This window comes from Silene latifolia, chromosome 6 (genome assembly GCF_048544455.1).
Source record: "Silene latifolia isolate original U9 population chromosome 6, ASM4854445v1, whole genome shotgun sequence".
NCBI lineage: Eukaryota > Viridiplantae > Streptophyta > Magnoliopsida > Caryophyllales > Caryophyllaceae > Silene > Silene latifolia.
In genome coordinates, this window is record NC_133531.1 from 36,068,963 (window position 1) to 36,092,033 (window position 23,071).

The following is a 23,071-nucleotide window of genomic DNA, read 5'->3' on the forward strand; positions in this document are numbered from 1 at the left end:
ATTATCAAGGAATAAAATCTTTACCAAATACATCTTAGGTTACACGAGATGTCACGGCTCATATGCCTCGTGACTCGTGCAAACCCTAGCTTAATATATGGGTTAAAATTTAGGTTTTAAGAGAGGCTTTGTTGAAACCCTAATTAGTAGCATGGTCCAACTCATAAGTTGACCCAACATGCCTACTAGTCAACGTCCAACATAAAACCGAACTCCGCACTAAACCGGGCTTTATTAAATAAATACTTTTATGAAAACATTTAAAATAAACTTTAAACAATTTTTAAAACAATTTCAAAACATTATGTCGTGTATAGAAAACTCAGCATCTCAATGTTATAGTAGGAGAGCTATAACATTGAGCTCTTTTACTAGTAATGTTATAGCTGCAAAGCTATAACTTTACCAATTCAAGAAACTCATTCTTGGTTATCATTACGAGATAATCACCTATACTATTCTAATCTTCAAGAAGATCTCCGAGTATAGGCTACGTCATCATCCAAGCTTGATTAATCTTTAGACGGACTTCGTCTTCACATAAATCTTGAATGAATCTTCACACCGTTTGATCTTGAATAGAGGCTTGACTATTGTATACTTCCATCACAATTTCTCTTGTTGCTTGTATTAGATAAGTTGAATCTAAAATACTTAGACAAACGATTACGCGCAACGAGTATATAAATTATAAAGCATATTGACATCATCAAAACATAAACATATAAATTATATGGTTCAACAAATTCCCCCTTTTTGATGATGGCAAGTCTCCTAAAATTGTGACTAAGTATGTAGTTCCCCCTCAATATAATACCGTCATTTTAATAATAAAGATCAACGCAAGATCAAGACGATTAACATAAAATCGAAACTTTAAGGACTTTAAGAGACAATTGGTCTTGACAAGGAACAAGCTTAGGTAGATGCTTACCATAGACGTTCTTTCCCCCTCTTGACATCATCGAAAAGTTAAGAACAAATCAAAAATGACTAGAATAATATAAGACGAGACAAGAGATAAAACGTCATAGAAAATAATATTAGCACGCATAACTATAAGCATCTAGAGGATTAAGTATCAAAGAAACTTAAGAAAACATGTTTAAAGCCGATGGGCCGAATGAAACACATGTTTAGAGAGACACTTGGGCCATAATCCACAAGTGTATGCCAAAATGGGCCGAATTATAAGTTTGCAAAACACACCACTAGAAAATGAAAAAGAAGGGCTAAAAATAGAAAGAGCTAATAAAGGGAAGGCAAGGGTAGATCAAATGTTGCGGGTTCTATATGGGTTCACGTAGTCGGGGCGGGTACGATGTTACAAGGCATCGAGACGATCGAAGGAGCTCCGCACAAGCTGAGAAAGACCTTGAATACTTCTTTCAAAGTTGAGTATCTTCAAGGACAAAGCTTTAGTGGCCTCCAAAGTAAGCGATTGATCATTTACCATAGCCTTTCCGTGCATAACCAACGCTCCACCTCGACTCGTGAAAAAAGTGAGACGATCTCCATGTGGGAACACTTCCCCACGGATTGCCTTCAACTCCCGTTCAAAACCCTCTAGCCTCTTATCCACCTCATCCATCCAAGAATAAACCCGAGAAGCATCCAAACCCGACTCCAAAGACCGTGATGGTCCAACATGTGACAAAACCGTAGCCAAGTGGGTGGATTGCTCCTCAAACTTCTCCATTAAAGTAGTCATAAAACTTCCCAATTTCGCCTCTAGTGGCCCCAAACTCGAATCACTCGGATTTTTCTCAACATCCTTGACAAGAAGTAACTCGGGTCCATCAACGACAAGACCCATAAGCTTAATCAACCGATCACACATGCAATCCTTTGCACTTACACCGTAGCTATCCCATCCCACCACTTGTTTCACTTCTAACAACCGAGACACCCACATCCCATATGGAAGGTCGATTGTTGTACTTAATTTTTCTTTGGTAACCGTGAGACTTGTTTGGATGATACGATGTAACACAAGACTCGCTAAATTCACTTTTTGTCCTTCTAACCATGAGTAAATAATAATAGCCTCATAACTCGAAACCTTGTCTCGTCCTCCTCTCCTCGGCACAACCGTGTTCCAAAGAAAATTTAAAAGAAACTTAATTTTTGCCGAGAGAGGACGAACAACAATGTTTCCACCATCCGTCCCAACCTCCTCAAAGTACCTTTTAACCAACCTATCCATTTCACTAACCACATTGGACCATTCAAGACTCGGATTAATTTCAATTCCGTCATCGGGAATCGAAAAAGCAGAGCAAAAATCCGAAACAGAGACCGTCACATCAACACTATTAACCGTCGCATGCAAGACCCCTTTCTTAATCGACACACTAGCAAAGAATTGAACAACTTCAACTGGATAAATAGGACCCGAAAATTGACTAATGTGACTCCACCCTTGAAAATCAAGAAAATCAACAAAGAACTTAAGGGTGGGAACATTAATCAACCAAGATTTGGGATAATACCTTCCTCCATGGATAGAGTACCTCAAAACACGAGAAACAAGAATGCTTTCGTCATGAGTTAACCGAACACGATTTAATCCTTCTTTTGTGGCGGTTTTCGAAACATCCCGGAGCAAGGTTCGTGCAACACCGTTTCTTACAACAACCTCGGGTTCCTCAATATCTTCACCTTCATCAACAACTACCTTATTCTTCCCTTTGAAAAGGCGGCGTCTTTTTCCCTCGGCATCGAGTCATCCCGACCACGAAACAGGGGCGTAGTTGGGTTTGGTTGAGGTGAAGGAAAACTAGTAGAGTTAAGATCATGAGATGGTAGTGGTGATGATGGTTTGTAAAAGTGGCGGCTTTGTTGATGGCGGGTTGATGATCGAGTTTTTGCATGGTTGGGATTCATTGTGATGTTGATGGTTGAGTAAAGGAAGTGATGGTGATATGATGTTAATTATTTTGAAAAGAGAAAAAGTTATGCAAGTGGGGGTGTGGATGTGGTTATACGGCAAAGAAGGAAGGGGGTAATTATAGTCTAGGTTTAGGTTTAGGGAAGAGTTAATCAATTTTGTTAAGTGATAAAAGTTAAGGTATGAATAGGATGTTAGGTGAATAATTGAATATGGTAATAGATAAGATATGGAAGTATGATTATGTGAATATATTAGGAATAGGAAGTATAATACGTGCAATTTTGTAAAGCTATTTTTGTGAGAATTTTGTGCAATTAGGAAACAAACAAAATATGGTGTATCTTGCTAAAGGAAGTTTGTATGATAAATAAATTCTAAATAACAAATAGAATTTATGATAAATATTTTCCTACTAACGAAATTATTTCATGCAACGCAATATACGGACACAGTCATACAATCTTAACTTAAACTAGTCAGTCATAAAGAAATTGAAAGTGTACATAAACTTAGGTACCACCGATTAAACCAATTTCCAACCGTAAAGTCTCAAATCGTTCTCTAGCTAACGATTTTGTCAAAATGTCAGTCCATTGTTTTTCAGTACTACAAAATTCAAGTTTTATATTCCCCTTCTCAACATGGTCTCTAATAAAATGGTGTCTTATTTCAATGTGTTTAGTACGTGAATGTTGTGCAGGATTTTTAGAAATTATTATTGCACTAGTATTATCACATAAAATAGGAATGCATCCTACGTCAATACCATAATCACGTAATTGTTGCTTAAGCCATAATAATTGAGTACATACCAGTCCTGCAGCGATGTATTCGGCTTCAGCAGTTGAGAGGGGAACTGAATTTTGCTTCTTCGAACCCCACGTAATAATACGCGGTCCGACAAATGAGGCGACACCCGATGTACTTTTTCTGTCTAGAGAACATCCTGCGTAGTCGGCATCGGAATAACCGACTAGATCGAAGTTACACTCCATCGGATACCATAAATATAGCTTGGCCGTTCCAATTAAATATCGTAAAATTCGTTTTACGGCCGTCATATGCGATTCTTTGGGAGATGATTGATATCTCGCACAAACGCATACGCTAAACATAATATCGGGTCTACTTGCGGTCAAATATAACAGTGACCCAATCATTCCACGGTAAGTAGTTTCATCAACTGATTTACCGTCTTCATCTAATGTCAATTTCTTATTCTCGACCATTGGAGTAGGCATAGCATGGGAATTTTCCATTCCGAATTTTCGAATTAATTCCTTAATATATTTCTGTTGATGGATTTTAATGCCTTCTTCAGTTTGTTGTATTTGCAGACCTAGGAAGAATTTTAATTCTCCCATCATACTCATCTCGAACTCGCAGGTCATTAACTCAGAAAAGTATTTGCACAAGCTTCGGTTGGTCGATCCAAAGATAATTTAATCGACTTATATTTGAACAACTAAAAGGTCAGATCCCTCGGATTTTAGAAATATGGTTTTATCAATAGATCCTCTGCTGAATCCACTGTCAAGTAGAAATTTGGATAATCTGTCGTACCATGCCCTAGGTGCTTGTTTCAATCCGTATAGAGCTTTATCCAACTTGAAGACGTGATCTTCAAATTTGCTATTTTTAAATCCGGGGGGTTGTTCAATAAAGACTTCTTCCTGTAAATACCCATTCAGAAATGCTGTCTTGACGTCCATCTGGAAGAGCTTCATTCCTTTATGTGCAGCGAATGCTATTAGAAGTCTAATAGTTTCAAGATGAGCAACAGGTGCGAAAGTCTCGTCATAATCTATTCCTTCTTGTTGATTATAACCTTGAACCACCAATCTCGCTTTGTTTCTGATAATGACTCCGGCATCATCTAGTTTGTTCCTAAAGACCCATCTTGTTCCAATGACAGATTGATCCTTTGGTTTAGGAACTAAATGCCAAACCTTGTTTCGTTCGAACTATTGTAGCTCTTCTTACATAGCGACAATCCAATCTGATTCTGCAAGAGCTTCATTGATATTTGTTGGTTCGATCATAGATAGAAAAGAGTAGAGAGAGCAGAAGTTATTCAGGGAACGTTTAGTTTGAACACCCTTCTTAATATTCCCTAGAATATTGTCCATGGGGTGTGAGCTCTTGTATTTCCACTTTGTTGAAGTACTTGGTTCTTCATCGTTATTTGAGCTTGACCCAACTTCATTTGGCTCGGAATTGGAGGAAGTTCCCCCTGAATCTAATTCAGGTGTTGTATTAGAACCGATTATAACCTCGGATTCTACACCTTGATTTGGATTCAATGTTATAGTAACCTCACCTATAACATTAGTTTGGGAGTCCTTATTTTGAGTCAATGTTATAGTATCATCAACTATAACTTTGGTTTTCTCCTTTTTATCTTTTGAGGAGCGATCAAGTTCATCACTTGTTCCTTCAATCTCATTGTCCTCCAATTCCAATTCCGGGGGATCGTCTCTTGAAAGACGAAAATCGGGTTCATCCAAATCTTCTTCCTCATCCTGTAAAGGCTTATCAAACACGTTATCTTCATCAAAAATAATGTGTACACTTTCTTCAATACAAAGAGTTCTCTTATTGAAGACTTTGTAAGCCTTGCTATGATCTGAGTATCCTATGAAAATCGCCTCATCACTCCTAGGGTCAAATTTACTTAACCGGTTTTTACCGTTATTATGAACAAAACATTTACTCCCAAAGCTACGAAGATGGGAGATATTAGGTTTCAACCTCTAAGAAGTTTGTAGGGGGTTTTCTTAAGAATAGGTCGGATCATAGCATGATTATGGATGTAGCAAGAAGTACTAATGGCTTCAGCCCAAAAGTTACGAGGTAAACCACTACACAAAAGCATTGTACGTGCCATATCTTCTAAAGTTCTATTCATACGTTCACCGACACCGTTCTGTTGAGGAGTTCTTGGTGCAAAAAAGTTATGCCCTACACCATTAACTCTACAATATTCTATGAAAGCTTGATTGTCAAACTCGGTGCCATGATCCGTACGAATAGATACAAGATTAGTCTTATATTTGTTTTGAACACGTTTCATAAGACAATCAAATTCATCAAACTTTTCGTCTTTTGAATGAAGAAAGATAGGCCATACATACCTTGAGTAATCGTCTACAAGAACAAAGACGTACCTGTATCCTCCTCTACTCCTTACCTTCATCGGTCCACATAAATCCATGTGTACTAGTTCCAAGGCTTGATTTGTGCTTACTACTCTTTTCGGTTTGAACGATGATCTTACTTGTTTGCACCTTGCACACGTGTCACACATCTTTTCTTGGTCGAACTTGATTTTAGGTAATCTTTCAACCAAGTCCCACTTCTTGAGTTTGTTCAAGGTTAGTGAGCTAATGTGACCAAAGCGTTTATGCCATAAACAAGGATCATCAAGTGTAACTTTCATGCACGAAAATGAGTTAGTAGGCACATCATTTAAATCTACCATATAAACATTTCTTTTCCTATGACCTTCTAGAATAATATTGCTAGTTCCTTCAATAATAATGCGATAACTATCAGTATGAAAAACTACTTTGTTACCTTTGTCGCATAGTTGAGATATGCTTATCAAGTTATGTTTTAGACCATCCACGAGATAAACGTCACTGATCGCGTGAGACTTGGAAATTCCGATTTTACCAATGCCGATTACTTTTCCTTTTTTATTGTCCCCGAACGTCACCTTTCCTCCGTTGAAAGGTTTGAGTGAAAGAAACAGATTTCTATCTCCAATCATGTGTCTTGAGCATCCACTGTCAAGATACCATTGATTGTTTTCTTTCACCATTACCTGCAGAAGGGATTAGATACAGTTTTTAGGTACCCAAGCTAAGTTGGGTCCCTTAAGATTAATTACTCTATATACTAAATCTTTTCGAATCCAAACTCGTCTAATAACCGTTTTTCTAACCCTTTATTTATTTGGCTTGGGAGAAGTTCTAGAGTTAGGGTTTTCTCTTGATCTAGGAATTTCTCTAGGTCTTTCATGACTGTTTCTCTTGTGAATAGATTTACTAGGTTGAGATCGACAAGGATTTTGTGAGGTTCTAGGTTTCTTGCTGTAGTCGAAGGCCATGTCATAGAACCAACGAAATTTATTGTTCCTTTCTTCATTAGGTTCATTAATGGGGGTTTCATCATTCTCGTCAACCGTGTCAATAGTTTTAGCATGGTCGGCATTTTTCCGTATATCATGAGCCTTTTTGATACAATTGATTTGGATGTGACCCGTATGACCACAGTAATTGCAAATCAGATATTCAGGAAGATCAGCATACTTCCTTTTTCTGAAATCAAAATCCGAAGGTGTTGATTTGCATTTAGAGTGATTTCGACGGCTGTAGCACTCATGTCCCAACCCCATCTTCATATTATTGTCAGATTGTTCGGTTACGAAGTTTAGGACTTTTGTACTACCTTCCCACTTATCATGGACCTTTTTATTATGTAGAAGTAGGTCTTTTAGGGCTTTAATTTCCTCTTGAAATTTCGTGTGATCTACATCATTATCTTTCTTAAAGTTATCAGGAAAGTCTTGGAATCGTTTGTTAAGAAGGAATACAACATCGGAAAGTTGTTTCTTAACATTTATCATGTCAGTCTTAGATTCCTTTAATTGCTTTGAAAGAGAATCTAACTCTTTCTTTTGGTCTAAGATCACTGCTTCATCAGATGTGACCTTAGTTTCCAAAAGTTCTTTGGCTTTTCTAAGTTCTAAAGTTATAGCTTCATTAGCTATAACTTTGGCTTGAAGGTGCTTTATATTAAGCTTTAGGTCTGAAGTTATAGCTTCATTAACTATAACTTTGGACTCTAATTTCTTCTTTTCAACCATAGTAGAATCTAACGTTGTTGCTTTCTCAGCTATAACCTTAGATTTTAACTTCTTAGCTTTGACCTTCAGAGTATGATTCTCTTCTGCAATTTCGAGAATCTGTTCCTTTAGATCTTTTAGTTCCAAGTCCTATTCGTGACACTTATCGAGAGATTGTTCAAATAATTCAATTAAAGCACTTTTAGATAATTTCTTAACGCGTTTTTTAAGCTCAAGATAACTTACCTCTTCATCGTCATCTTCATCTGATTCTCCAAGAAAGCAATAGTTTGAGTGTGAGTTTGTGCTTTCATCGTCGCTGTCGGAGATTAGATCAAGACTAATGCTGCTGAGACAAAGGTTTGCTACTTCGTCGTCTTCAGATTCCTCGTCATCTTCTGAGTCAAGGTCTCCCCAACACGACGCCATTATAACCTGTTTGAATTCTCTCTTTGTCTTCTCACGTTTTGTCTTGTCCTTGATCTTCTCTCATGTTGGACAATCCTTGATCATGTGACCAGATTAACCACACTTGAAGCAGCCTTGGTTTGCGAAAGATGACTTTGATTCTGTAACCTTTTTGTTGGATGACTTGTTGTTGTTGTTGTTGTTGTTGTTGTTGTTGTTGTTGTTGTTGTTGTTGTTGTTGTTGTTGTTGTTGTTGTTGTTGTTGTTGTTGTTGTTGTTGTTGTTGTTGTTGTTGTTGTTGTTGTTGTTGTTGTTGTTGTTGTTGTTGTTGTTGTTGTTGTTGTTGTTGTTGTTGTTGTTGTTGTTGTTGTTGTTGTTGTTGTTGTTGTTGTTGTTTTGTTGTTGTTGTTGTTGTTGTTGTTGTTGTTGTTGTTGTTGTTGTTGTTGTTGTTTGTTGTTGTTGTTGTTGTTGTTGTTGTTGTTGTTGTTGTTGTTGTTGTTGTTGTTGTTGTTGTTGTTGTTGTTGTTGTTGTTTGTTGTTGTTGTTGTTGTTGTTGTTGTTGTTGTTGTTGTTGTTGTTGTTGTTGTTGTTGTTGTTGTTGTTGTTGTTGTTGTTGTTGTTGTTGTTGTTGTTGTTGTTGTTGTTGTTGTTGTTGTTGTTGTTGTTGTTGTTGTTGTTGTTGTTGTTGTTGTTGTTGTTGTAGGATGATTTTGTTTGTTTGTTTCGAAATATTTTATTTTTGAAACGGCGTGCAAACAGAACGGTTTCATCCTCTAGTTTAGAGTCAACTTCTTCGCCCTTTAAGGCCATACTCTTATTATGGCTTGGTTCAACGTCATCTTTGTTAAGAGTAATTTCATGGGCCATAAGAGCACCGATGAGTTCTTGATAGGATAGGTTTTCAAGATCTCGTGATTCCTCCATTGCAGTGACTTTAGCACGCCACTTCTTAGTTAGGCTCCTAAGAACCTTTCTAGCAATGTCCTCAATACTGAATTTCCTACCTAGGTTTTTCAGTTTGTTTATGATGCTTGAAAACCTTGCGGACATACTATCTAAGGACTCATTAGGCTCCATAATGAATAACTCATATTTTTGCATAAGCAAATCTATCCGGTGCTTCCTAACAATGGAAGTACCTTCATAAGCTAGTTTAAGCCCATCCCATATCTCCTTGGCCGTAGAGCACGAAGAAAATCGATCAAACTCTGTAGAAGTCATTCCCTTTTGCAGGAGACTTATTGCTTTGGATTTCTTTTCGGCCTTCTTGTAGTTGGCCTCGACATAGTCCTCTTCTTTCTTTTCATAGGTAGTGCCTTCCTCGGATGCTACAAGAATTTTGTGCGGTCCGTTTTGGATAATCCTCCAGCACTCCCAATCATGACCTTTCACATAGTGAGTTATCATGTTTTTCCACAATCCATAATTCTTCCCATCAAAGACGGGACACTTGAGATATTTGGAATCCATTTATCACGTGATAGGCAGCGGAATATAAAACGATAGGATAAATAAAACAAGATAGATCAGCCTCTTTGCGGTTCAGCAATCAAGAGCACGAGGCTCTGATACCAATTGAAGAGTATCGATCCGAAATACTCAAGAGGGGGGGGGGGGTGAATTGAGGATTTAAAACTTTTGAAAGCTTTTTTCGATTGTTATGAATGTAATTGATTATTTAAAGTTTATTGATTAAACTTTAACTAATCAACTAATGAATGTAAAACAAAATAAACAAGCGAACGAAAGAGAGGAGACACACGGTTTTTGAAGTGGTTCAGTTTCACAAGTCGAAACTTACGTCCACTATTCTCGATTAATAAATTTAGTACCTTTCTACGGATTACAAATTTACTAACCCAACTCGTACAACTAACTCTAGCTGTAACTCAATGAGTACCGTTAAATACTCGAGTGACTAACTTACGCTAATAAGAAAGCAGTAATGATTCTTGAAAAGGTTCACGTTAATGAATGATACGTGCATTTTATATAGTCCTTTTAGGCCTTTTTATGCACGTATTTCTATGTTATTATCGTAGTTTATTGCTACGAAATGCCCCGAATATGCTACTTTGGTTTGTTCTGTCTTATTTGCAGGAATGAACCAGAAAGTAATGAAATCAAGCCTTTTACCGTCCGTTTAGCATGCATTTGAAGGAAGAGTGAATTTGGAGCAAGAATGTAGCTATTTTGGGATGCGCAAAGAAGAAAGATTGCTAGGCGAGCAAGGGAAGAACTTCAAATTGCTAGTGCCTACTTTGGAGAGCCATATCTCGAGTTCTACAACTGATATTCAGGTGATTCCAATTGGAGATGAAAGTTTGTCCTCTTACCTTTCCAACGCCACCGGAATCGCCCTGTTTGACCAAGTAACGAAGAAATGGCAGCCGTTTGAAGTTCAGTGCGCAAAGCAGGAAAAGTACTCGATCGAGTAGATAAATCGCTCGATCGAGTACTAGCTACAGCGAGAAGGTTATTGTCGAGTATAATTAGATTTATCTTATGCTTATCTTATTTTTAGTTAATAATAATGATACTACTTAGTATAAATAAGAGTAGTTTAGACCTAATAGAGAAATAATTCATTCCCTGGAGTCGATGGGGGGGACATTGCTTGTTCTTCAATTCTCTATTTTTCGGATCAATTATCGTATTGGTATTATTTATTCTTCTTTAATCTTTTAATCATATTTATTGCTTGAATTCCTTCTTCCCTTATTTATTATCATAATTGCTTTTATTCAATCCTTATCAGTTTATCATTATGTTCAGTTTCAATTATTTATTTGTTGTTGTTGTTAATTCGATGGTAGTGAATAGCTAATTTTCTCATGTTAAGACTATAGGGGATCCATAATTATGAAGGGAGAGTAATCGATTTATTGGGTTAATGCTGGTATTGTCTTTGTTGGTTAAATCTTTGCGATTAATTGTATCCGTCGATTGAGTCGCGCAATTAGACCTTTAATTCTTAGTGATCCTTGACCTGGACCGAAAGGTTGGAAAAGGCGAGACTAATAGCGAACAATAGGGTATTGCGGTGAGGGGCGAAAGTTAAGGCTGTTTACACTTTAGGGTGAATTAAGGACCGAAAGGTGGCGTTCGCTACCCCTTAGACCGTATTTGCATTGACTGAGACCTAGATTACTTAGCTTGAATGATTATGGTGAACCGTCTGTCTTATTTGTTCCTCTTTATCATTTGCTTCCTTCTTTTTTATTTCCCTCTCCCTTATTCTCTTTAGTTTAGAATATCACTTTTCAAACCCCCACATTGTGACCCGTTACTCATAGACTAAAATTAGACAGATAAATCTCATTTTTGCCTCCTGTGGAGATCGACTCTACTTGCCGGCGACACATTAGTTGTAACTTAGGTATTTATTTTGGTAAAAAAACCACAAAGATCAAATTTTGGAAATTTGATACCGCTGCTTTGGTACCAAAAATAAATACCTAAGTTACAACTAATGTAAGTCAAAGCAAGTAGAGTCGATCTCACAGGAGGCAAAAATGAGATTTATCCGTCTAATTTTAGTCTATGAGTAACGGGTCACAATGTGGGGGTTTGAAAAGTGATATTCTAAACTAAAGAGAATAAGGGAGAGGGAAATAAAAAAGAAGGAAGCAAACAGATAAAGAGGAACAGCTAAGACAGACGGTTCACCATAATCATTCGGGGCTTAAGTAATCTAGGTCTCAGTCAATGCAAATACGGTCTAAGGGGTAGTGAACGTCACCTTTCTGGCCCTTAATTCACCCTAAAGTGTAAACAGCCTTTAACTTTCGCCCTCACCGCAATACCCTATTGTTCGCTACATTAGTCTCGCTTTTCCAACCTTTCGGTCCAGGTCAAGGATCACTAAGAATTAAAGGTCTAATTGCGTCGACTCAATCAGACGGATACAATTAATCGCAGATTTAACCAACAAAGACAATACCAGCATTAACCCAATAAATCGATTACTCTCCCTTCATAATTATGGATCCCCTATAGTCTTAACATGAGAAAATTAGCTATTCACTACCATCGAATTAACAACAACAACAAATAAATAATTGAAACTGAACATAATGATAAACTGATAAGGATTGAATAAAAGCAATTATGATAATAAATAAGGGAAGAAGGAATTCAAGCAATAAAGATGATTAAAAGATTAAAGAAGAATAAATAATACCAATACGATAATTGATCCGAAAAATAGAGAATTGAAGAACAAGCAGTCGTCCGTCCCCTCTACTGACTCCAGGGAATGAATTATTTCTCTATTAGGTCTAAACTACTCTTATTTATACTAAGTAGTATCATTATTATTAACTAAAAATAAGATAAGCATAAGATAAATCTAATTATACTCGACAATAACCTTCTCGCTGTAGCTAGTACTCGATCGAGCGATTTATCTACTCGATCGAGTACTTTTCCCGCTTTTGCGCACTGAACTTCAAACGGCTGCCATTTCTTCGTTACTTGGTCAAACAGGGCGATTCCGGTGGCGTTGGAAAGGTAAGAGGACAAACTTTCATCTCCAATTGGAATCACCTGAATATCAGTTGTAGAACTCGAGATATGGCTCTCCAAAGTAGGCACTAGCAATTTGAAGTTCTTCCCTTGCTCGCCTAGCAATCTTTCTTCTTTGCGCATCCCAAAATAGCTACATTCTTGCTCCAAATTCACTCTTCCTTCAAATGCATGCTAAACGGACGGTAAAAGGCTTGATTTCATTACTTTCTGGTTCATTCCTGCAAATAAGACAGAACAAACCAAAGTAGCATATTCGGGGCATTTCGTAGCAATAAACTACGATAATAACATAGAAATACGTGCATAAAAAGGCCTAAAAGGACTATATAAAATGCACGTATCAAATCTCCCCAAACCAAACCTTTACTCGTCCTCGAGTAAACTAAAATGCAACTAATGGAACGGAAATGATAACTCAGAGCTAGCTTAACTTGCCTACTTGAACCAGTTTAATGCAAGCTAAAATCAACAGTTACAGCTACAATGGTCAATACACAAACGAATTATAAGATGTCCATAAATAAAGCTGACCTATCGACCTTGCAAGACCAACAAAATCGGACTCTCACGTGGTCACTCTTCTCTCATAAAGCAAAGGGTGAAAGTATATGTATAAGAGAGAAAGAGAAAACAGTCACTCACCTAGACTGCGACCTACATAACATGCATGCAACAAAGATGATAGACGATTCAAGTACTACACATACATTCCAACCAACAATGTCCGTCACAGCTGAGGGCTTACAAATGATATGGGAAAGTGAGGTTCAGGTGAGAAAAGGCAAAACAAGTTATGGAAATGTGGAGGTAAAAGCGTCAAGCTAGTTCCTAAACAGAACCATATAAGACCATCCGAATCTCTCGATCGTAAAATAAACACAAGTGCCCTTCATTGGCACAAAACTCACTACCCAATACACAATCTCCTCAAAAAGATATGAATAAAACGGAGGAGTGAGACCGTCACAAGATAAAAATGAATACGTACGGTCTCAAAATACAACCAGACAACAAATTTTTGATTTTTTCATTCTTTCCTGGTTTCTGCATACGTGATTTTGATTTTGTTTCATATTTTTTTTTTTTTTCTTCACGTAAATTTCTCTTTTTTTTTTTCTTTTCCTTTCTCCCTCCTTATATACACCAACTCCAATCAAAATACACACGGCCAATCTGCAGACGGAAAAATATACCACAAAAGACAAACTAAACTAGCTTAACTAGGGCGGTGAGTTTTGGATGTAGCTAATGGGTCAAAAAGGCAAGATTTGGCTTAAGTGGAGCTATATGGGTGAAAAATATAAGAACAGGGGAAAATTTATAAGCACCTCCCTGCATGTGACACCGACCACAAACCCGAATGTATGCATTTGACAAGAAATCGAATGTCATAAAAGTGCAAAAATAATGAACATGCTATGCAAGGAGTACTACTCTCAATTCCTACATGAACCGGTCATGAATGTCACCAGTTATAAGGCTCTAAAACTCAGAAATTGTAGAGTAGGTTGCCAATTTATCAGGTCAAGTCTACACGGTCAGCTATATTTGAACAAAAACTCGTAGATATGCGCAAGACTCAGCTAATAACTGTCAATAAAGTGCAAGGCTCAAGTAAAAAGACAAGTTAAAGTGCAATTTCATCACGGAAATCTACCGTTCCGACTCAACCTATATGCAAAAATAAACGTGAATATTTTTTGAATTTTTTGAATTTTTTAATTTTTAGGGAATTTTTGAATTTTTATGGAAATAAACAACAATGCAGACATAAATTAAATGTGATAACAGAAATGCAATAAAAACAAGATGCAGACACAGATATGGATGCATAACCTCCCCAAACCAAACCGTACAATGCCCTCATGGTACCAAAACATGGAAAGGAAATGCAAACTAAAAGGGAAATAGAGTAAATGCGGAAAACTCACAAGATTGCGCGAATAAGGGGCCTCCCAAACCGCCCGACAACATGTGAGGTCACTAATAGCTCCGAAACATCGTCACAAGAAGCTAATCCAAGCAATGGGCGTCCAAAACAGCTCGATCGAGAGGAATAGTGGTCGATCGAGTGGAATAGTGGTCGATCGAGTAAAAAAAAAAAAAATTTTTTTTTTTTTTTTTTTTTTTTTTTTTTTGCAGGTACTCGATCGAGTAGAAATTTCACTCGATCGAGTAAAATCGAGAAAAAGCTCTCGATCGAGTACAAAAAGTACTCGATCGAGTAATCTCCAGTGTATTCTGCAAAACGCGAGTAAAAATTTCCCGCAAAACTAACAAAGCAAGCATCGATATAGTCTATGGTACGAAGACCAATTATTACACACAAGTGAAATAAAATGCAATGTTTGAAAAACAACTAAAAATAAATCTCCGGGTTGCCTCCCGGGTAGCGCTAGTTTGAGATGGTCTCGGCTCGACCTTCTTTTTCAGCCAACTACTCTAATTGAACCCAATCAAAGCAACTCAAAGCTCGCACCAACTTTGTCAAATAGTTGCGCATGTGCTACACAAAGCGTAAGTAGCACCATAATATAGTAATAGCATAGGAAATTGAAATGCAAGATCGTTTAAGCCTAACGAATTTCCTATGACAACTCCCAAAATCATTCACAAGATAATTACGCCCTCCGGCTAAGGGCGGAATATAAAAACTCAAAATAACCGCGGTGGAAAATAAAGCGACTCGGGAGCATTGGACTCAAAAACAACGCGAATAGAATTTGGATGCTCGGACGGGTGAAAGCTTGTGAGGTGGAGGAATGGATTGCTAAAGGAGAAGGTGGGTATTCATCCCAAATGCAAGGGACGGTAAAGTCAATTGGGTCAATTGGGTCCTCTATAATAGGTTCATCTACTATATCATCGTAAGTATCCCATTTGACCTCAAGACTGTTTAAATCTACCTCCTCGCTCTCCTTATCGCTAGACTCGTCAAGATGGAGATTCTCAAAGAGAGCCTTCAAATCACCCTCACTATCAGTGCAGGAATCATAAAGGGGTTCTAAACTATCCTCATAAAAAGGATTGTCAACCACGCTAGTGGTCTCCTCCATGTCTCCGTCAGCATTTCCTAGATTGGTTTCTAAGGTCTCACCCACCCCCTCATTTGAGTCAACATGAAGAGAAAAGTTGGGTTTAAGAGATTCAGCAGCAAACCAATCAAAGAATTCTAATACCTCATTTATGGGGATTCCTTCGAAATCCCACTTACCAATAGATTCTAGGTATGCTCGCGTAGGGTCATTCATACCCCGGAAGATAGTCCAGCACAATTGGAGTTCAGAAAATGCATCTCGTCTGGGCTCGAGCCACTCCAAAAACCTGGCTAAATAAGTACCAAAAATTTCGTTCTCTTCCTGCGGAAAGAGAAGAACGAAAGACATAATAACGGTCTCAAGGAACCGAAGCTCCTTGAGACAAGAAATAAACTAAATAAAAAACAGATAAAACTGCGCTGCCTCCCCGGCAACGGCGCCAAAATTTGATACTGTCGTTTTGGTACCAAAAATAAATACCTAAGTTACAACTAACAGAAGTCAGCGGCAAGTAGAGTCGATCTCCACAGGGAGGCAAAAATGAGATTTATCTGTCTAATTTTAGTCTATGAGTAACGGGTCACAATGTGGGGGTTTGAAAAGTGATATTCTAAACTAAAGAGAATAAGGGAGAGGGAAATAAAAAAGAAGGAAGCAAACAGATAAAGAGGAACAGCTAAGACAGACGGTTCACCATAATCATTCAGTTAAGTAATCTAGGTCTCAGGTCAATGCAAATACGGTCTAAGGGGTAGTGAACGTCACCTTTCGGTCCTTAATTCACCCTAAAGTGTAAACAGCTTAACTTTCGCCCTCACTGCAATACCCTATTGTTCGCTACTAGTCTCGCCTTTTCCAACCTTTCGGTCCAGGTCAAGGATCACTAAGAATTAAAGGTCTAATTGCGTCGACTCAATCAGACGGATACAATTAACTGCAGCATTTAACCAACAAAGACAATACCAGCATTAACCCAATAAATCGATTACTCTCCCTTCATAATTATGGATCCCCTATAGTCTTAACATGAGAAAATTAGCTATTCACTACCATCGAATTAACAACAACAACAAATAAATAATTGAAACTGAACATAATGATAAACTGATAAGGATTGAATAAAAGCAATTATGATAATAAATAAGGGAAGAAGGAATTCAAGCAATAAAGATGATTAAAAGATTAAAGAAGAATAAATAATACCAATACGATAATTGATCCGAAAAATAGAGAATTGAAGAACAAGCAGTCGTCCGTCCCCTCTACTGACTCCAGGGAATGAATTATTTCTCTATTAGGTCTAAACTACTCTTATTTATACTAAGTAGTATCATTATTATTAACTAAAAATAAGATAAGCATAAGATAAATCTAATTATACTCGACAATAACCTTCTCGCTGTAGCTAGTACTCGATCGAGCGATTTATCTACTCGATCGAGTACTTTTCCTGCTTTGCGCACTGAACTTCAAACGGCTGCCATTTCTTCGTTACTTGGTCAAACAGGGCGATTCCGGTGGAGTTGGAAAGGTAAGAGGACAAACTTTCATCTCCAATTGGAATCACCTGAATATCAGTTGTAGAACTCGAGATATGGCTCTCCAAAGTAGGCACTAGCAATTTGAAGTTCTTCCCTTGCTCGCCTAGCAATCTTTCTTCTTTGCGCATCCCAAAATAGCTACATTCTTGCTCCAAATTCACTCTTCCTTCAAATGCATGCTAAACGGACGGTAAAAGGCTTGATTTCATTACTTTCTGGTTCATTCCTGCAAATAAGACAGAACAAACCAAAGTAGCATATTCGGGGCATTTCGTAGCAATAAACTACGATAATAACATAGAAATACGTGCATAAAAAGGCCTAAAAGGACTATATAAAATGCACGTATCAATGAACAAGTAAGAAATCAAATAAGCACTATTATCTTATAACGATAACAATAAGAACGAGTATACGAGTTTAAAACACACGACATTTCAAAAATAACAAAACGGTTTTTCTGCTTTGAAAACACACGGTTTGCTTTGTAAAATTAAAATCAATTTTTATGCTTAAGGTCTCTACTTTAAATGTTGTATAGAGCAAAGTATTTATAGGAAGGAAAGAGCAAGGCAAATCGGTTTCAAGAAACCCTAATGGCCGAATAATAGGAGATGTGTTAACAAATCATATCTTCTATTATTTCTTTCCTAAAAGCCTAAAAGATAATAAAGAATATTCCACAAGATAGAATATAATCTTATTCAAATATTATCTTTACTATAAATTCTAAGATATGATAAGATTTCCTAAATCAAGAATATCTTTTATCATAAACAAATATACTAAGTAAGATATACAAGATATCTAAAGATATTATCAAGGAATAAAATCTTTACCAAATACATCTTAGGTTACACGAGATGTCACGGCTCATATGCCTCGTGACTCGTGCAAACCCTAGCTTAATATATGGGTTAGAATTTAGGTTTTAAGAGAGGCTTTGTTGAAACCCTAATTAGTAGCATGGTCCAACTCATAAGTTGACCCAACATGCCTACTAGTCAACGTCTAACATAAAACCGAACTCCGCACTAAACCAGGCTTTATTAAATAAATACTTTTATCAAAAACATTTAAAATAAACTTTAAACAATTTTCAAAACAATTTCAAAACATTATGTCGTGTATAGAAAACTCAGCATCTCAATGTTATAGTAGGAGAGCTATAACATTGAGCTCTTTTACTAGTAATGTTATAGTTGCAAAGCTATAACTTTACCAATTCAAGAAACTCATTCTTGGTTATCATTACGAGATAATCACCTATACTATTATTCTAATCTTCAAGAAGATCTTCGAGTATAGGCTACGTCATCATCCAAACTTGATTAATCTTTAGACGGACTTCGTCTTCACATAAATCTTGAATGAATCTTCACACCGTTTGATCTTGAATAGAGGCTTGAATATTGTATACTTCCATCACAATTTATCTTGTTGCTTGTATTAGATAAGTTGAATCTAAAATACTTAGACAAACGATTACGCGCAACGAGTATATAAATTATAAAGCATCTTGACATCATCAAAACATAAACATATAAACTATATGGTTCAACATCCTCGAAGTTCATACCATACCCAAAACAACATGCAATGCTACTTACTCAAAAGACACTAACAAAACCCTACTGTAACCAACTAAAGCTCGCATAAACCGAAACATGACCATACCGACTTCAAAACTACCCCAAAACACACATGCGACCATTTCCTACCCCGTTAAAAGACAACGGTAACGACCCCGTAACCAAACATACCTGCTAAAAAAGATGTGGGTAGCGCTCTCTCATTGCCTCCTCCGGTTCCCAAGTGGCTTCTTCCACATTGTGATTAGACCATAGCATCTTAAGCAAGACGATTTCACCATTCTTTGTCTTGCGTACCTTACGATCCAAAATCTCTTTAGGAACCTTTGCATAAGTTAGAGCCTCATCCAACTCAATATTCTCGACCTCAAGTACATGTGGTGAATCACTCACATACTTCCGAAGTTGTGATACATGAAACACATTATGGACCCGATCAAGTGATGGTGGTAAAGCTAGCCGAAAGGCTACTTCACCTATCGGATCCAAAATCTCATAAGGGTCGATGAATTTCTGACTCAACTTTCCTCCCTTGTCAACCCTCATATCTCACCGCATAGGTGACACTTTTAGGAGGACCTTGTCACCTACCGCAAACTCGATATCCCTACGATGCAAATCCACGTAACTCTTTTGTCTATCTTGAGATGCTTTCATCTTTTGGCGAATCAAGTGTACTTGATCAATCATGTCTTGCACCATCTGGGGTCCTAAGATCACAACCTCAGCACTATCATCCCAACAAACCGGACTCCGATACTTTCTGCCATACAAAGCCTCAAAAGGTGCCATCGCAATGCTAGATTGATAGCTGTTGTTCTATAAAAACTCTATCAAATCCAGCCTATCCTCCCAATTCCCACCAAATTCCATGGCACAAGCTCGCAACATATTCTCTAGAGTTTTGATAGTTCTTTCAGTTTGACCATCTATCCCAGGATGAAATGCTGTACTCATCTTTAAGGTAGTTCCCATCAATTCCTGCAACTCTTGCCAAAACCGTGATATAAATCTCGCATCTCGATCCGACACTATATCCTTTGGTACCCCGTGTAATCGTACCACATGCTTCCTATATCTCAAAGCTAACTAAATCTTACTCCAAGTATCTTTCATTGGAATAAAATGAGCTGACTTTGCTAAACGGTCGATGATAACCCAAATCATATTGTTACCTTACCGAGTCCTTGGTAACCCCACGATGAATCCATAGAAGCCGATTCTCATTTCCATTCTGGCACCTCAAGTGACTGGATCTTACCTTGTGGTCTCCGTTGTTATTCCTTTTTTAATACCTCAGATATTTGAGCGGTTGGGTACTCTATCGAGTAGGACTTACTCTATCGAGTAAGTCGTGTTTGCATTCTAGACAGCGTTCTGCTTCATAATTACTCGATCGAGTAGGGGCAACTCGATCGAGTAACGGGTACTCGATCGATTACGTTAGTTACTCGATCGAGTAAGTCGGGTTTTACGATTTTTCTGCTGGGTTTGATAGTAACACATGAAGAGTATATAAAGAGTTTTCGACATTTTACTTTTGCTTTTTACTCTCTTCCCTAAACTTTTACAAAAAAAGAAAAACAACGACGTTCTTCTCTTCACTCTTTGCTATCAAATCAACGTCTAGGGCTAGGGTTGTCGGATTTCGGAGTTCGTCATACCTTTATGATCGTCGTTTTGTGGGTTAGATATTTGTACTATTTTTATGTCAAATAGTTAATGTTGTTTAAAACCCTAATTGGGTGATTTGGGGGTTGTTGAGTTTGATTATGTGATAGATTGTGATTATGTGATTAATTGATTATAAGAGGTGATTTCGTAGAGGAAGGTTTTTGATCCGCTCCATTTGGTTGACTGTGTAAATATTATAAGATGATTTGGTTGGTTTTTTGGCATGTTTATTGTATCGTTGATTGGAATTGGCAGTGTTTACATTGGTATTGTGGTTTGGTTGTTGTTTGTCTGTGGTTCGCGTAGTGCGCCCTTGGCTGAGTGGAGTCACTTGCGGGAGTGGCTTCACACCCTTGATTCACCCCTTGTGGTTCCCGTCACAAGGGGGATGTGCACATTAATGGACATGGGTTATTCGTTCTATGGTTTTGAGCGGGGCTTAGGTGGTACGGCTGCGGTCCCCACTTGCGATGTGGAATATCTGTTGCGATGGATATTCTGGCAGCGCTACACACCTTAGTGTGTAGTCAGATGATTGGTGATGAGACGGTGTTGGAGGAATGTGATTGTGTAATTGACTGTTGTTATTGGCTTATCTTGTTTATGCAGTAACTGACCCCGTTTAATTGTTTTGAAAACTGTGGTGATCTATTCGGGGATGGTGAGCAGTTGTTTAGCAGGTATATCTTGGATACGCGCGGGATCTAGCTGGGGATGGAGTCACCACGTGTCAGAGTCTTAGTCTTCTGCTGTTTTATCATAACACTTTTTGCTTTAGGTGGATTTTGATTTTGAGACATTGTATTTTACATATCAGTTGGTTTTGATGTACGCACATTTTACTTAAATTACTTAAAGTACGTTTCTTGATGGTCTACTTTGATTACTATGCCTCGGGTAACCGAGATGGTAGCATCTTCATGTTCTAGGTGGTCTTGGTAAGACATCTTGGTGTATGAGGGTGTTACAAAGTGGTATCAGAACGACGATTTTAGAACCTGTAACGAATGAACCCAATTAATGTAGAGAGTCAAATTAAAATGAACCCGGGTAGGAGTTGTTAGGAGTTAATGCAAAGGCTTGGGAGATGTCCTAATAAAGTTGCGAAAATTGCCCTTATAACTTTGAACCGGTCACTATTATGGGGTGTCGTGGGATCGCTACTTGTTTACTATTGTTTCATATGCATATGTTAGATGAAGTGTGTGGTTGAATGGATGATGTGGTGGAAAAAGATGAAGTAATTGTTGCGTATGAATATGATTTTTTGTTTAAGAGCATGTTTATGTGATGAAATGGATTTATAATGTGGTTATATTAGTAACATGTGAATAAGGTTGTGATGTATATTTATGATTTTGTTTTTACGTAAAGTATAAAGGCATGCGGGTAGTATAATACGTGATCATGACTCGATTGAGTGGGAGTAACTCGATCGGGTATGGTGGACTCGATCGAGTGGGTATATGTATGTGCTGAGAAGGAGAACAATTTTCAAAATTTGTAGGAAAGATCAGGTCTAGTCATATTAAGAAACAACAATTTGCAGGAGAACAATTTTCAAAACTTGTATCCTTGAGTATATCCAGAATATATTTTCTCTGATTTAAAATAATGCCTTTCTCATTTTTAGCTCTTTCCAAGCCAAAGAAATACATTGCAAAATCCAAACCCTTAATTGTAAACTGGATATGCAAATTTTCTTTTAAGGACTGAATATCTTCAACACTATCACCAGAGATTAAAATATCATCTATAGAAATCAGGACAACTATGAACCTTCCAGTACTTGTGTTTTGCTTTGTAAACAAGGAATAATCATACTTAGATTGAACAAAGCTAATTTAATCAAAAACTTTGTCAATTCCAGATTGTATTGTCTGAAAGCCCCTTTTAGTCCATACAGTGACCTAATTAGTTTACATACTTGACCCTTTTTGGCTTTATACACTTGTGGAGGTTTCATATAAACCTGTTCATCTAAATAACCATGCAAAAAAGCATTATTTATGTCTAATTGATGCAAAGGTCAATGTTTAATTGAATCAACAACAAGAAGAGCCCTAACCGTGGTAAACTTAGCTACATAAGGAAAGGTATGCTTATAATCCCCGTCTTTAATTTGATTATAACCTTTTGCAACAAGCCTAGCTTTAAATCTCTCAACAGTACCATCAGGTTTATATTTGATCTTATAAACCCACTTATTGCCTATAGTTTGCTTGTCAACAGGCAATGATGCCATCAATTCCCAAGTATGATTATCTTCAAAAGCTTTTAACTCTTGCTCCATTGCTAAAACCCACCTGAATCAGTAGCATCTTGTTTATAGGAAGTTAGCTTAGATTCAGTTAACACTTACATAAAGATTGAACATATTCTATATTAAAACCTGTAGTGTTATTCAGAACCTGTACATGTATAGTATTAGGATGACTCAATGAAGGAGGAAGAGGGCATTGATAACCCTGCATCCATGATAAAGCCTTCCTTGCCCTTACTGATTTCCTCATAGTTAAATCATCTAAACTAATAACAATCATCT

General features: G+C 37.4%; 1 protein-coding gene across 1 annotated transcript; it reads right to left on the bottom strand.

Moving 5' to 3' along the window:
• Positions 1-19,026: 19,026 nt before the first annotated feature.
• LOC141587975 (uncharacterized) lies at positions 19,027-19,398 on the bottom strand. Its single transcript, XM_074409436.1, has one exon. The coding sequence runs from the start codon at positions 19,396-19,398 to the stop codon at positions 19,027-19,029; it is 372 nt and encodes a 123-aa protein (XP_074265537.1).
• Between the last annotated feature and the right edge of the window lie 3,673 nt (positions 19,399-23,071).

Coding starts and splice junctions, on each gene's coding strand:
- LOC141587975 (XM_074409436.1), bottom strand. CDS start 19,398: ATGAGGGTTGACAAGGGAGGAAAGTTGAGTCAGAAATTCATCGACCCT.